The following is a 14,726-nucleotide window of genomic DNA, read 5'->3' on the forward strand; positions in this document are numbered from 1 at the left end:
AGGATCAAGTTAGAGTGATCAGAAAGAAGTTGCTTGTTCAGTTGTTGCTTAGCAAGTGCAAGTGACCTAGGCCATGTAATGGGGTGAATTATATCCAAATGTACAGCCAATTATGAATTAATTGACAAAGAACTACCATAGAAATAAACAGAATTTTCCTCGCTGTGTAGAATGATGATAACCCACTTTGGGAATTATCCGCTTCATCTCCTAAATATACAGGATACCCTGTATCCAATACCTGGAATACTTTAATTACTTTCATTATCACAAGCCAATCCTGTCTTTTCCTTTGCGAGCAGCATCCAACGCATCTTCTGCCTAGCTTATTACTTTGCATCCCTCCCTTGAAAACCAAATGAAGAAAAACCCACGTGAAAAGAACACAGGTTATTGTAAATGTTTACATGTGAAATTTGCACTAGTCACTCACGTGGTTTTCGGACACGTGTGACATTTCAAATAAAAAAAATTCACATGAGTAAATCACGTGATAAATGTGACGTGGGATAAACAGACACGTGGTTTTCAGGCATGAAGTTTTACATGGACTTTTCACATGACTCAGACATGTTGGTTTCCCAACATTTAACATGATATAAGTCTCACATGTGTGCTTTTGAAACTGTCGGGATTAGAACCTGGGTCTCCCAAGGGAACATGACGGCCGGGCAGTAGGCAGTATGAGGGCCGGGCAGTAGGCAGTATGAGGACCGGGCAGTAGGCAGTATGAGGGCCCGGTAGCTAGCTAGCTGATTGGCTCCCCTATTACCTAAGGCATGTTTACCGTTGCTTTTGAAGGATCAGTCTCGAACACAGCCCTAATTAAAGCTGTCACGGCTGGGCGCCTGCAAGGATAATGTTATATTATTATAGTAATTTGTTTCAATTAAACGCTCAATGATTTTACAATAGCAACTGTGAACCTGTGTGAGTGAGCCATCACTCTCAAACAAGATGGCTCCAATCAGGGAAGGTGTGAATTGGGGGGTTGAAGGAGGAAGGCTTAGTAAACCTGGGTTTCTCCCAGCACTGCCAGGGATAGGAGCGCTAAGCAGGCAAGTACGGGCACTATTCAATCAAAAGCTGAGTGGGCAGTGTGCGGCGGTGAAGCTTGTGTGATTTTAATGTGTGAAGACTGGTTTTTGTTTCACAAAGCAAACATTGTTTTTTTGATGTATTGACCTGAAAACTTCTGGACACCCATTTTGAATAATACCTTGCATCTAGATTCTTGATTGCTTGGTCCTCAGAGAAAATGGAGGTAGACACAAAACCTCAAAGTAGATTATGCTAATTATAATATAATATGTATTTTATTAATTCCATCCCTTTTTAAGGCTGATTGATAAATATTTCTAAAGGATATTATAATATACAATTACGTCCCAATATTTGTCAGATTTTGCCCTTGTTTTATCTATCCCCTTGTTACAGCAATAATGTCGATCTTGGGTCATTTTGATCCTAAATCATTGTTCGTATTCTATCACAAAGGCTTTAGCTCAAAAGTACGGCAAACAAACGCTGTTACAGTGTGTAAGTACATTATATGAAAATACTCTCATCAGCCAAAGTGAGCCATTGAAACCATCTTCCATATGGTTCTCGCTCTTTGTCAATCTACATGACAATGCTATGTATGGTGATGCATACTACAATTCCAATGCAATACTACAGTAAGCAAAAAGCCCATGCATAGTGGTGGTTGGGTGAATGTTGCTATATTACGGAGCTAGAGCCATGAAACCTTGTATTGCATTGGGACCTAAATAAAGCAGTTGATATGAAGTGGTAACATTATAATGATATGAAATCATGATATGAAATCATAATATGAAAGTACAAAAGTAGAAGTATTCGCTCAATAGTGTGTACAGTTGAAGTCGGAAGTTTACATACACCTAAGCCAAATACATTTAAACTCAGTTATTCACAATTCCTGACATTTAATCCTAGTAAAAATTCCCTGTTTTAGGTCAGTTAGGATCACCACTTTATTTTAAGAATGTGAAATGTCAGAATAATAGTAGAGATAATTATTTATTTCAGCTTTTATTTCTTTCATCACATTCCAAGTGGGTCAGAAGTTTACATACAGTCAATTAGTATTTGGTAGCATTGCCTTTCAATTGTTTAACTTGGGTAAAACATTTTGGGTAGCCTTCCACAAGCTTCCCACAATAAGTTGGGTGAATTTTGGCCCATTCCTCCTGACAGAGCTGGTGTAACTGAGTCAGGTTTGTAGGCCTCCTTGCTCGCACACGCTTTTTCATTTCTGCCCATAAGATTTCTATATGACTGAGGTCAGGGCTTTGTGATGGCCACTCAAATACCTTGACTTTGTTGTCCTTAAGACATTTTGCCACAACTTTGGAAGCATGCTTGTGGTGATTGTCCATTTGGAAGACCCATTTGCGACCAAGCTTTAACTTCCTGACTGATGTCTTGAGATGTTGCTTCAATATATCCACATTATTTTCCTGCTCATGATGCCCTCTATTTTGTGAAGTGCACCAGTCCCTCCTGCAGCAAATCACCCCCACAACATGATGCTGCCACCCCCATGCTTCACGGTTGGGATGATGTTCTTCGGCTTGATAGCCTCTCCCTTTTTCCTCCAGACATAATGATGGTCATTATGGCCAAACAGTTCTATTTTTGTTTCATCAGACCAGAGGACATTTCTCCAAAAAGTACGATCTCTGTGCAGTTGCAAACCGTAGTCTGGCTTTTTTATGGCGGTTTTTGAGCAGTGGCTTCTTCCTTGCTGAGCGGCCTTTCAGGTTATGTCGATATAAGACTTGTTTTACTGTGGATATAAATACTTTTGTACCTGTTTCCTCCAGCATTTTCACAAGGTCCTTGTGCCGTAGTTCTGGGATTGATTTGCACTTTTCTCATCAAAGTACGTTCATCTCTAGGAGACAGAACGCGTCTCCTTCCTGAGTGGTACGATGGCTGCGTGGTCCCATGGTGTTTGTACTTGCGTACTATTGTTTGTACAGATGAACGTGATACCTTCAGCCGTTTGGAAATTGCTCCCAAGGATGAACCAGACTTGTGGAGGTCTGATTGGCTGATTTCTTTTGATTTTCCCATGATGTCAAGCAAAGAGGCACTGAGTTTGAACGTAGGCATTGAAATACATCCACAGGTACACCTCCAATTGACTCAAAGGATGTCAATCAGCCTATCAGAAGCTTCTAAAGCCATAATATCATTTTCTGGAATTTTCCAAGCTGTTTAAAGGCTCAGTCAACTTAGTGTATGTAAACGTCTGACCCACTGGAATTGTGATACAGTGAATTATAAGTAAAATAATCTGTCTGTAAACAATTGTTGGAAAAATGACTTGTCTATCCGACTTGCCAAAACTATAGTTTGTTAACAAGAAATTTGTGGAGTGATTGAAAAACGTGTATATAACTTCAAATCTCATCTGTAGCTCTCCGTCTTTGTGTAGCTCTAGCTCTCTAGTCATTGGGTCCTAAATAAAACTACAGATAAGAAGTGATATGAAGTTGAGTTGAACGATATGAAATCATGTTTAGGACAAATGTTAGAGGTGTCCACTCCATACTGTCTAGCTCTCTTTCTCTGTGAAACTCTAGCTTTTCTAGTCCACTTCACTGTGGCATTGCAGTTGCTGGTTTAATCCCTTAGCTAAATCAAATGGTGCAGGCAATCCGAGCTGCGATGAAACCATTTCAAAGGTAAGGTCAGACGATCAGAAGAACAATAGCTTTCTGATATACCAGCTTGCACACAATGTGTTGCGCATAATTGGAAGGCCTTTGTTATTTGACTCCCATTTGACTATGATATACAAGATGTGAATACAAACACAACTACAGTGGAGAGAGGGGAACAGATTTGCCCCCAAAGTTTCATCCTGCCTTTGCATCACGGTTAGGGTCGGCTGGGAGGTCATTCTGGACTTTGAAATTGCAATATCAAACTGTCACCAAGCCAATTGTGTGTGTGTCATGCCAGGCATGAACCCAACCTCTCCCCCTGGAAGCAACCGATGTCTTAGACCATCAGACCAAGAGGAGATTTCTTCTTGGTCCGAGGGCAGATTCTGGTTTTGAAGTTCGCAGGCGGAGCTACCTCGTCACATGACTCGTTCATGTCCGCCACATTCACCCTCCTTTGACCTCCTCCCCCATGAGAGACCGCACCACGTAGGGTGAAAAAGTAACACACAGGATATGAACCCGGATCTCCCACAATGGGGGCGGGGCGACCAGCGTCTTAGACCATTACACCAAGAGGAAATTCCCACTTGGTCCAAGAGCAGAAACTGGTTTTGAAGATCGTAGGTGGAGCTACCACATCACGTGACCATAACCAACTCTTGTCCGCTACATGTTAATGTGTGACTTCTAAACCCAGAAGCGTCAAACAATAAAGTGATATTCTCAGAAAAGTCAACCCTTCGACAATGGAGAAGCAGCCGAATTGCAATTTAATTTATTACATAATCGCCAGTTGCATCATCATTGCTCTATTAGAATAAAGAACATGTTGTCTGTCTGCCTGTTCTGGGAGGGATCGAGCCAGACAGTAATGGCCAAATAAAGCCTGTTACCCAGACAGCACTTCCCCCCACGTCCAGAGATGACACCGTTTATGAATTAGCATACTGTACCTATGGCAACCGGCAACCTTTGTGAGATTCTTTCATAATGTTTGTACAGCCGTCACCCACCTGCTTTATTTAGCTTAGGGTGACTGATGGTGCAACGTGATACCTTCTCACTCTCTCTGATTCTCTCTCGAGGTGAAAGGGTGAACAGAAAGCACTCCAAAACATAATAAAAGGCCCTTTAGGATAACGATTTGGATCGACAACTGTTGGAAGTGTGATTATGTGACTTGGAATCGTGATGATTTGCAAGAATAGGGTTTCTACATGTAGTTTGAGTGTTTTGTATTCATGTATTATTTGCTTGCCTTATGCATTTTTGTTGTAGAGGTAAAACTAGTTACTAGAGGCATCATGTACTCGACCTTAATGGATTTATAACGTGTAAATTAAACTACAGTGCCAGTCAAAAGTTTGGACACACCTACTCATTCAAGGGTTTTTCGTTATTTTTTACTATTTTTCATTGTAGAATAATAGTGAAGACATCAAAATTATGAAATAACACACATGGAATCATCTGGAAACAAAAAAAGTGTTAATCAAATCAAAATATATTTTAAATTTGAGATTCTTCAAAGTAGACACCCTTTGCCTTGATGACAACTTTGCACACTCTTGGCATTCTCTCAACCAGCTTCATGAGGTAGTCATCTGGAATGCATTTCAATTAACATGTGTATAAGGGCTATTTGACCAAGAAGGAGAGTGATGTAGTGCTGCATCAGAGGACCTGCCCTCCACAATCACCCAACCTCAACCCAATTGAGATGGTTTGGGATGAGTTGAACCGCAGAGTGAAGGAAAAGCAGCCAACAAGTGCTCAGCATATGTGGGAACTCCTTCAAACTGTTGGAAAAGGATTCCTCATGAAGCTGGATGAGAGAATGCCAGAGTGTGCAAAGCTGTCATCAAGGGAAAGGGTGGCTACTAACATCTAAAATATATTTAATTTGTTTAACACTTTTTATTTGGTTACTACATGATTCCATGTGTTATTTCATAGGTTTGAGGTCTTCACTATTATTCTACAATATAGAAAATAGTAAAAAGAAAGAAAGAAAGAAAAAACCTTGAAATAGTATCCTACAAATAAATGAAATCTATCAGCTTCATTGGGCACAATGCTTCTGCTGTTTACTTGCCAGTATACCTTTGCTCGCATAATTTATATTTTCTTCTGTTGGTGTGGTTTTTGAGATTGCACTGTTGAATAGATGGAGTATATTTGCTCACATTTTATCCGAACGCAGTGCAAGGTCTAGTCAATTAACCTTTGTACATTCATTTAACTAATTTCTCACAGGGTGAAAACTATTTATTTGCAATATATGAAAAGAAGAGATTATGTTTTGGTAATGAGCAATTTTAAGTCTACAGTGGCTTGCGAAAGTATTCACCCCCCTTGGCATTTTTCCTATTTTGTTTGCCTTACACCCTGGAATGAAAATAGATTTTTGGGGCGTTTGTATCATTTGATTTACACAACATGCCTACCACTTTGAAAATATTTTTTATTGTGAAACAAACAAGAAATAAGACAAAAAACTGAAAACTTGAGCGTGCATAAAGTCAATACTTTGTAGAGCCACCTTTTGCAGCAATTACAGCTGCAAGTCTCTTGGAGTATGTCTCTATAAGCTTGGCACATCTAACCACTGGGATTTTCTTCAAGGCAAAACTGCTCCAGCTCCTTCAAGTTGGATGGGTTCTGCTGGTGTACAGCAATCTTTAAGTCATACAACAGATTCTCAATTGGATTGAGGCCTGGGCTTTGACTAGGCCATTCCAAGACATTTAAATGTTTCCATTTAAACCACTCAAGTGTTGCTTTAGCAGTATGCTTAGGGTCATTGTCCTGCTGGAGGGTAAACCTCCGTCCCAGTCTCAAATCTCTGGAAGACTGAAACAGGTTTCCCTCAAGAATTTCCCTGTATTTAGAGCTATCCATCATTCCTTCAATTCTGACCAGTTTCCCAGTCCCTGCCGATGAAAAACATCCCCACAGCATGGTGTTGCCACCACCATGCTGCACTGTGGGGATGGTATCCTCGGGGTGATGAGAGGTGTTGGGTTTGCGCCAGACATAGCATTTTCCTTGATGGCCAATAAGCTCAATTTTAGTATCATCTGACCAGAGTACCTTTTTCCATATGTTTGGGGAGTCTCCCACATGCCCTTTGGCGAACACCAAACATGTTTGCTACTCTTCCGTAAAGCGACTTAAAGTGGTCCTATGGACAGATACTCCAATCTCCGCTGTGGAGCTTTGCAGCTCCTTCAGGGTTATCTTTGGTCTCTTTGTTGCCTCTCTGATTAATGCCCTCCTTCCCTGGTCCTTGAGCTTTGGTGGGTTGCCCTCTCTTGGCATGTTTGTTGTGGTGTCATATTCTTTCCATTTTTAAATAGTGGATTTAATCTTGCTCTGGGGGATGTTCAACGTTTCAGATATGTTTTTATAACCCAACCCTGATCTGTACTTCTCCACAACTTTGTCCCTGACCTGTTTGGAGAGCTCATTGGTCTTCATAGTGCCGCTTGCTTGGTGGTACTCCTTGCTTAGTGGTGTTGCAGACTCTGGGGCCTTTCAGAATAGGTGTATATATACTGAGATCATGTGACACTTAGAATGCCCCACCGGTGGACTTTATTTAACTAATTACGTGACATTTGAAAGTAATGGGTTGCACCAGATCCTATTTAGGGGCTTCATAGCAAAAGGGCTGAATACATATACACATACCACTTTTACTCTTAACAAAAAAAAGACTATTTTGTGTATGTCCAGTACATGAAATCCAAATAAAAATCCATTGAAATTACAGGTTGTAAATGCATCAAAATAGGAAAAACTCCAAGGGGGGTGAATACTTTTGCAAGGCACTGTAGATATGTAGAATATATTCACAGTACAAACCTCCTGACATGTCTTGCTTTCCATTTGATTGATCAACTAGTCAAAACAGGGGATTAGTTTATAAGATTGTATTGTATGTATGTATTTTAATATTGCTATCTGGATATTGTGCCCCATATTTTACATTTGAGCACTTAGCTTTAATGAAAAAGGAACAACAATTGAAGCTAATGCTATGAAGCATGATTTAGAATATGAATAGTGGCAGAATGTATCTATACTTGATTCTAAACAAATATTATGAATTATTCACGTTTCGGTTGAAAGAGAAACGAACATGATTGATAGGAGTCCGCTATAGACCCTCTCCCCCTTCCTCCTTTAACAATATGGATTAGATGGGTAATTCCTTTTGTCCCAATAACTCCTCCACTGTTCTATAAAAACAGATATATCCCAATTGGAACTACTGAGAACCCCTCTACCTTGCCACACTGCTACTCTTCTGCTTTGCTTGTCCCTTTTTTAATGTTTATATGAAACATAGTTTGCTCAGATTAAAAGGGTGACGATTTCACCCAGAGGCTGTTGCTATGGAAATAGGTCTGCTGTAGCCATGATAGGCCATTCGTGTTTGATTAATTGGTTTTTCAATGCTTCTTGATTTGTGAAGACCCTTAAAGAGCAGCTCCGCCGAAAATGGAAAAATAATGGATTTTTTTTTTTTTTTTGGCTAAAGCTATTTCACCATGTTTGAGAAGTGGAGTGATGGTGTTTTAAATTATGATTTGAGGTTGGGAGGTTCTGTTTTGGGTGGGGGAGGTTAGAGCATGGTTATTTTAAATGCAAAGGGAATGTCTTTGTTCAGGCAGCCTTTTGTTAGCAGCTGCCGAGTCAAAAAAATAAATCTAATGTCCTGTAAATATTCTTCAGTTTTTCAAAGCAGCCCAGAGTTCTCTACAACATTACATTACCAGTACATTTTATTCTTAGCAACCTACTGGGGCCAATTATGATTACAGAGCTGCAGAGCCATCATCTCAGAGACTCTACTTGTGTTTGTCAGGATCTCATAATGCTAGGGCTCCAGTAATGTTATCTTTTTAGCACAGCGCTAATGTGTAATGTATTATTTAGCTCATGAATGTTTAACAGCGCTAATAAATGCTAGTTCATCACTTTCTGATCTGTAAATTACCAAACATTCCTCAGTTATGCTTGCATTAAGGCCTGCTTTGGCTCTTCTATGTCCTGATAGAGTTTTTTTTTTTAATACTTTTGATGTTGTTATTTTAGAAGATCTGTTAGACTACTAAGAGTGTTACTTTAAGAAGGGGTTATGAGAACTGTCTCTTTAATCAGTTGAAAGCGTGTATCCTCCTTTAATGCGTTAACTTCCAACAATGAACTTGGCCCACAGCTTTTTTTCTCGTTGGATGACCAACCACAGTCATTTTAGTCCATAGGCTATTATTCCATAAGCATAGCTTTCAGTCTGAACCATCCTGGTACTTAGTGAACAATCTAGTAAATGTTGCCCTAATGATGCTCTACGGCAGCAAGACATCTCCCACCTCGCTTTGAAAGTCAAGTGGTTCAGTTGGTTTGGATTCTATTGGTTTGGATTGTAAATTCCAGGCAGGGACATCAGAGGGTGTTGACACAAGTCCACGGGTGGCAGTGCAGATCTCCATAAAAGAAAAACAGTTTCATGAATTCACAAGTAAGATAAAGGGACAGATACAGTCTTTGAATAATGTTGGTGTGATGAATTATATGTTGTTCAAGGTCATTTGCACTGGAGGACTGCAATTGAAATTCAACACATCAAATTGTGCCTCAAAGCTCAATCAGATAAAAATGGCCCGAATAGTGCCAAGTTATTGGACGAACGCATGGTGTGTATTTCAGTCGTGACCGAGGAGAATGAAGATAAGTTTGCTTCCGACCAGTCCTAAGTAGAACAGTGGGACCAGTGAACCCGGAAGGGCACACTTCCTTTCTTTGACATCCTACCAACCGTTTGCCTTCATTAACGAAGACGTCAAGTTTTTGGGCAAATTGGGAATGTACAATTGGTAAAGTTAAGTAGTAAAGCTGGTCTTCTTCTCTCACCCAGATCCAGGAGATGACTCGCCACGACGGCTCACATTATGACCTCAGCCTTCACAACCCCCATCTGATAAACAGGTCACCTAGGATACTGTCCCACCACCCCATGAGCGCAATGTCCCAACTGAACTCTCAGGTTGGCCGGAGTGCACTTACCCATGGTTCTCCCTCACCTCCCGGAAGTAAATCAGCCACACCCTCTCCCTCGAGCTCTACACAGGAAGAGGAGATCGATTCCCACCATAAGGTACTGATGTGGCAATGCTTCTTTGATTTCGCTGAACTTAGGGACAGTTAGGGTGTTTGGGTTGGTCCTGTTGGGTGTTGCCAGATGGAATGAACATTTTATTTTTTACATGTAATTTTTTATCAACGTGACTTACGTTGTGTAATGTGTGTACAGTATGTATGGCAGTATGACAGTGAATGTATGGCAATTATGCAACAAGCTACTCTGTGAGGTTTTAAGCACAGTAGTGTCTCGATGCAAGCATACACATTTCCAATCTCATAGGTATTGGTGATTGCTTTGTTTCATTTGCTTGTTTGCCTTCTTAGGACTTGCCAATAATAGACTATCTTGTATTTTTTAGATTGGCTTCGAATCCTGTTTCAAATTTAAAGATGCATTCTGCAGAAATTGCTCTGCCATTTCCTGGTTGCTAAAATTATAATAGTTAGCCTAATTTAAGTTCATGTGAAAAAAATAAGCATATATTATTGTATTTTCAGTTGTTTGAAGCAGGTGTACCAAAAAAAGAAAACTTAAATGACATAAAAACAAAACTTAACAATGGGAAGCATAGAAATATAGCACATTGAACAGATCTACTTCTTCTTAGACGTGAGAATGGCAGATCTAAAACTCACATTTCTATGTGAATTTGGTCACGTCCCCCCAAAAGTTACATATTGCAGCTTTAAAGCTATGCACCTTTTTATTTTCCCTTTGTTGCTTGCTGTCTAAATTATTTCATTTGAAATGTTCATGTAATGTGGGATTTGCTAAGAATCCATTATCACCATGTCATCTCATTAATTTAATTAGCATATTGTTAATTGTCACGTCAAGAAAGGAAACAAAGAACTTCTCACACCATTTACAGTTATGTTGTTTTCCCCTCAAACAATTGTGAAACAAATGTCAGATTCCCTTGTTGATTCTTTATGAATGTTTCCATATCTTGTATTATTGTTGTTCGATAGGCCCTAATTTACAGAAGCTGTGTTCAGTTAATTATATTGCAGCAATGGCGACAGTAATGCATTTGGATGTCTTCGTATATAAGCCGTCTCTATAAGATGTCGTAGACAGAACTTGAGACAACATAGTGATGACCAAACAACATCACTAGAAGCAGCAGTCTTCAATACTGTATATCATTGTCATCCAGGGCTCTACACACCTATCAATAGATGTGTTTCTCCGTTGTGGGGTAAACGTGTTGAAAAGGACAGGAAAGCTTGAGGGAGAATACGTGTGCCTCAATTCCTCTATTGGAAAAGCACAACTCTTTCATTTGAAACAAGGAAACAGGAATACACACTCATTAAAGTGGCATTCGTTTAATTTATGTAAATCCATGCAACAAAGCATATAGAAATGACTCACCAATCAGGGCTCTCACTGGATTTGTTTTTCCTTTACCTGGGGGATTGGTAAAGAGGAACATGAATATGTATAATTGAATATGGGGGTTTCTATCGTCTTGTTGCACATTTATCAGCATCTGTAAGCGCACGGTTAAAGTAGCAAATGTTCTGAAAAACAACACTTTCTCCACCATACAAGTCCCTGCTGTGCATGACTGTCCATGTATGAATAAAAAACTATTACTATCTCTCCCCTATCAGAATGTAATTCCATTTGCCTCCCTCCAATTTATTCAACATCCACATCAAAGCTCGTACAAACAGATGTGATTTGGAATAGTTTTTGCTCCATTGCACAAAAGTTGGAATCTATTATCTTAATGAAACTATGTGAGGAATGTACAGTTTTACTTAGTCCTGGAAGAAATGTTGCATTTGTGTTGTTTTGATAAATAATGTTTGACAATTTAAACAATGTATTGCTGACAAAGCAGCTTCAATCGGAATAGATAATGGTAAATTAGATAAGACCAGACATATGATTCTGACTCAGTTTCTGTTCATGGAGTACAATTCAAAAGAAGAGAGTATTAATAGTATCATACTTTAAATACATGTATTTGAACAAAGTTGTGTTTTTATTGTGTATTTTTTTGGTACTTTTTACCCGTTTTTCGTGATATCCAATTGATAATTACAGTCTTCTCCCATCGCTGCAACTCCCGTACGGACTCGGGAGAGTCGCAGGTCGAGAGCCATGTGTCTTCAGAAACACGACCCTGCCAAGCCGCACTGCTTCTTGACACACTGCTCACTTAACCCGGGAGCCAGCCGCACCAATATGTCGGAGGAAACACTGTGCAACTGGCGACTGTGTCAGCATGCATGCGCCCAGCCTGCCACAGGAGTCGCTAGAGCATGATGGGACAAGGACATCCCTGCCGGCCAAACCCTCCCCTAACCCGGACGACGCTGGGCCAATTGTTTGCCTCCTCATGGGTGTCCCGTTTGCGGCCGGCTGCGACACAACGGGATCGAACCCGGGATCTGTAGTGACACCTCAAGCACTGCGATGCAGTGCCACTCAGGAGGCCCCAAAGTTGTTTGATTGATGTTAACAGGTTTAAATGGTTACATTGAATGTTTATGAGAATTCTAAATGAAAATAAATGATGCACTGCAACTATTTGTTGTTTTCATTTTGATTTGACTGTGGATGTCTCAATAACTAGGGATTGATTCAATTAAGCTGTCATCGAAAACGCTCATCGCAAAAATGCACACTTTCATTAAAGTCAAACTGAGTTTTATTTTGTTTTTCGCTAAATAAACATTATTGTCTATTACCCTAGTAAGTCATACTTGCAACAAGGGCGCTATTCTTACACTTGACTGGCAACTCATATCTCTTGATGGTGGGGATGCAAACTTGTTTTAGCTGTCTGGTGGGCATCGACATGGATGAGTTGGCACACTGACTATGTCCATTGGTCTATGAGAGGCAGTGAAACTTTACCAATCTAAGGAGCCTGTGCACTGGAACGTGAAGTAGAGGAGTGGAAAGCATCTAGTCACTGTGTGCTGTTGATCTTCTCATGTAGTAAAGAAGTGTATATATAAAATGGCGGAAACAATTGGCATCATACCAAGTCTGATAGCCTACAACTCCTATCAAAAGGGAACAGTTGAAGTTTACTGCATTTCTTGTGTGTAATACATTCTCTTTGAGTGAGCGATTGTCTTATTGTAAGGAACTACAAAGTTCAATCTCCGAACAATGTTAGAAAGACATGAGGGACAAATTAATAAAGTAGAACCCTGTTGTCGTTTTTTTGATCGTCTTCCAGATCACGGGCGAGAAGCGGCCATCCTCGGAGATGATGAAGCCCAAGCCCAAACCGCAGAAGAAGAAGAAGAAAAAGGACCCCAACGAGCCGAACAAGCCTGTGTCAGCCTACGCCCTCTTCTTCAGGGACACCCAGGCGGCCATTAAGGGCTCCAACCCCAACGCCACCTTCGGGGACGTGTCCAAGATAGTGGCCTCCATGTGGGATAGCCTGGGGGAGGAGGCAAAACAGGTACACATACCAATAAATACATGGGTATACACACACACCAACATACAGTGGCAAGAAAAAGTATGTGAACCCTTTGGAATTACCGGGATTTATGCATGAATTGGTCATAAAATTTGATATGATCTTCATCTATGTCACAACACTAGACAAACACTGTCTGCTTAAGCTAATAACACACAAACAATTATACAACCTGGATTCAGTCTAATGTAGCAAAATTTGAAATTGTGTTTTTTACATTATATAAAAGTAGAGACTCTGAGCTACAAAATGGTACAGTTGAAGTCAGAAGTTTACATACACCTTAGCCAAATATATTTAAACTCTGTTTTTCACAATTCCTGACATGTAATCATAGTAAAAATTCCCTGTTTTAGGTCAGTTAGGATCACCACTTAATTGTAAGAATGTGAAATGTCAGAATAATAGTAGAGAATTATTTATTTCAGCTTCTATTTCTTTCATCACATTCCCAGTGGCTCAGAAGTTTACATACACTCAACTAGTATTTGGTAGCATTGCCTTTAAATTGTTTATCTTGGATCAAACATTTCGGGTAGCCTTCCACAAGCTTCCCACAATAAGTTGGGTGAATTTTGGCCCATTCCTCCGGACAGAGCTGGTGTAACTGAGTCAGGTTTGTAGGCCTCCTTGCTCGCACACGCTTTTTCAGTTCTGCCCACACATTTTCTATATGATTGAGGTCAGGGCTTTGTGATGGCCACTCCAATATCTTGACTTTGTTGTCCTTAAGCTATTTTGCAACAACTTTGCTTGTGGTCATTGTCCATTTGGAAGACCCATTTGCGACCAAGCTTTAACTGATGTCTTGAAATGTTGCTTCAATATATCCACATTATTTTCCTGCCTCATGATGCCATCTATTTTGTGAAGTGCACCAGTCCCTCCTGCAGCAAAGCACCACCACAACACGATGCTACCGCCCCCGTGCTTCACGGTTGGGATGGTGTTCTTCGGCTTGCAAGCCTCCCCTTTTTCCTCCAGACATAACGATGGTCATTATGGCCAAACAGTTATATTTTTGTTTCATCAGACCGGAGGACATTTCTCCAAAAAGTACAATCTTTGTCCCCATGTGCAGTTGCAAACCGTAGTCTGGCTTTTTTATGATGGTTTTGGAGCAGTGGATTCTTCCTTGCTGTGCGACCTTTCAGGTTATGTCGATATAGATGCTTTTGTATCTGTTTCCTCCAGCATCTTCACAAGGTCCTTTGATGTTGTTCTGGGATTGATTTGCACTTTTCGCACCAAAGTACGTTCATCTACAGGAGACAGAACGCGTCTCCTTCCTATGACAGCTGCGTGGTCCCATGGTGTTTGTACTTGTGTGCTATTGTTTGTACAGATGAACGTGGTACCTTCAGGTGTTTGGAAATTGCTCCCAAGGATGAACCAGAATTGTGGAGGTCTCCAA

At 40.4% G+C, this 14,726-nt stretch overlaps 1 protein-coding gene across 3 annotated transcripts in view; it reads left to right on the forward strand.

Moving 5' to 3' along the window:
• Positions 1–14,726, forward strand: part of LOC139370653 (TOX high mobility group box family member 2-like) — a 144,243-nt gene that overhangs the window by 103,672 nt on the left and 25,845 nt on the right. For 2 of the 3 annotated variants that reach the window (XM_071110256.1, XM_071110257.1), the window contains exons 5-6: positions 9,628–9,867; positions 13,061–13,291. In XM_071110256.1, the coding sequence (XP_070966357.1) occupies positions 9,628–9,867; positions 13,061–13,291 (471 nt within the window). The remainder of the gene's footprint in view (positions 1–9,627; positions 9,868–13,060; positions 13,292–14,726) is intronic. The other variant, XM_071110258.1, reaches the window with a different exon arrangement.

The sequence above is a fragment of the Oncorhynchus clarkii genome, chromosome 17 (genome assembly GCF_045791955.1).
Source record: "Oncorhynchus clarkii lewisi isolate Uvic-CL-2024 chromosome 17, UVic_Ocla_1.0, whole genome shotgun sequence".
In the NCBI taxonomy this organism is placed as follows: Eukaryota; Metazoa; Chordata; class Actinopteri; order Salmoniformes; family Salmonidae; genus Oncorhynchus; species Oncorhynchus clarkii.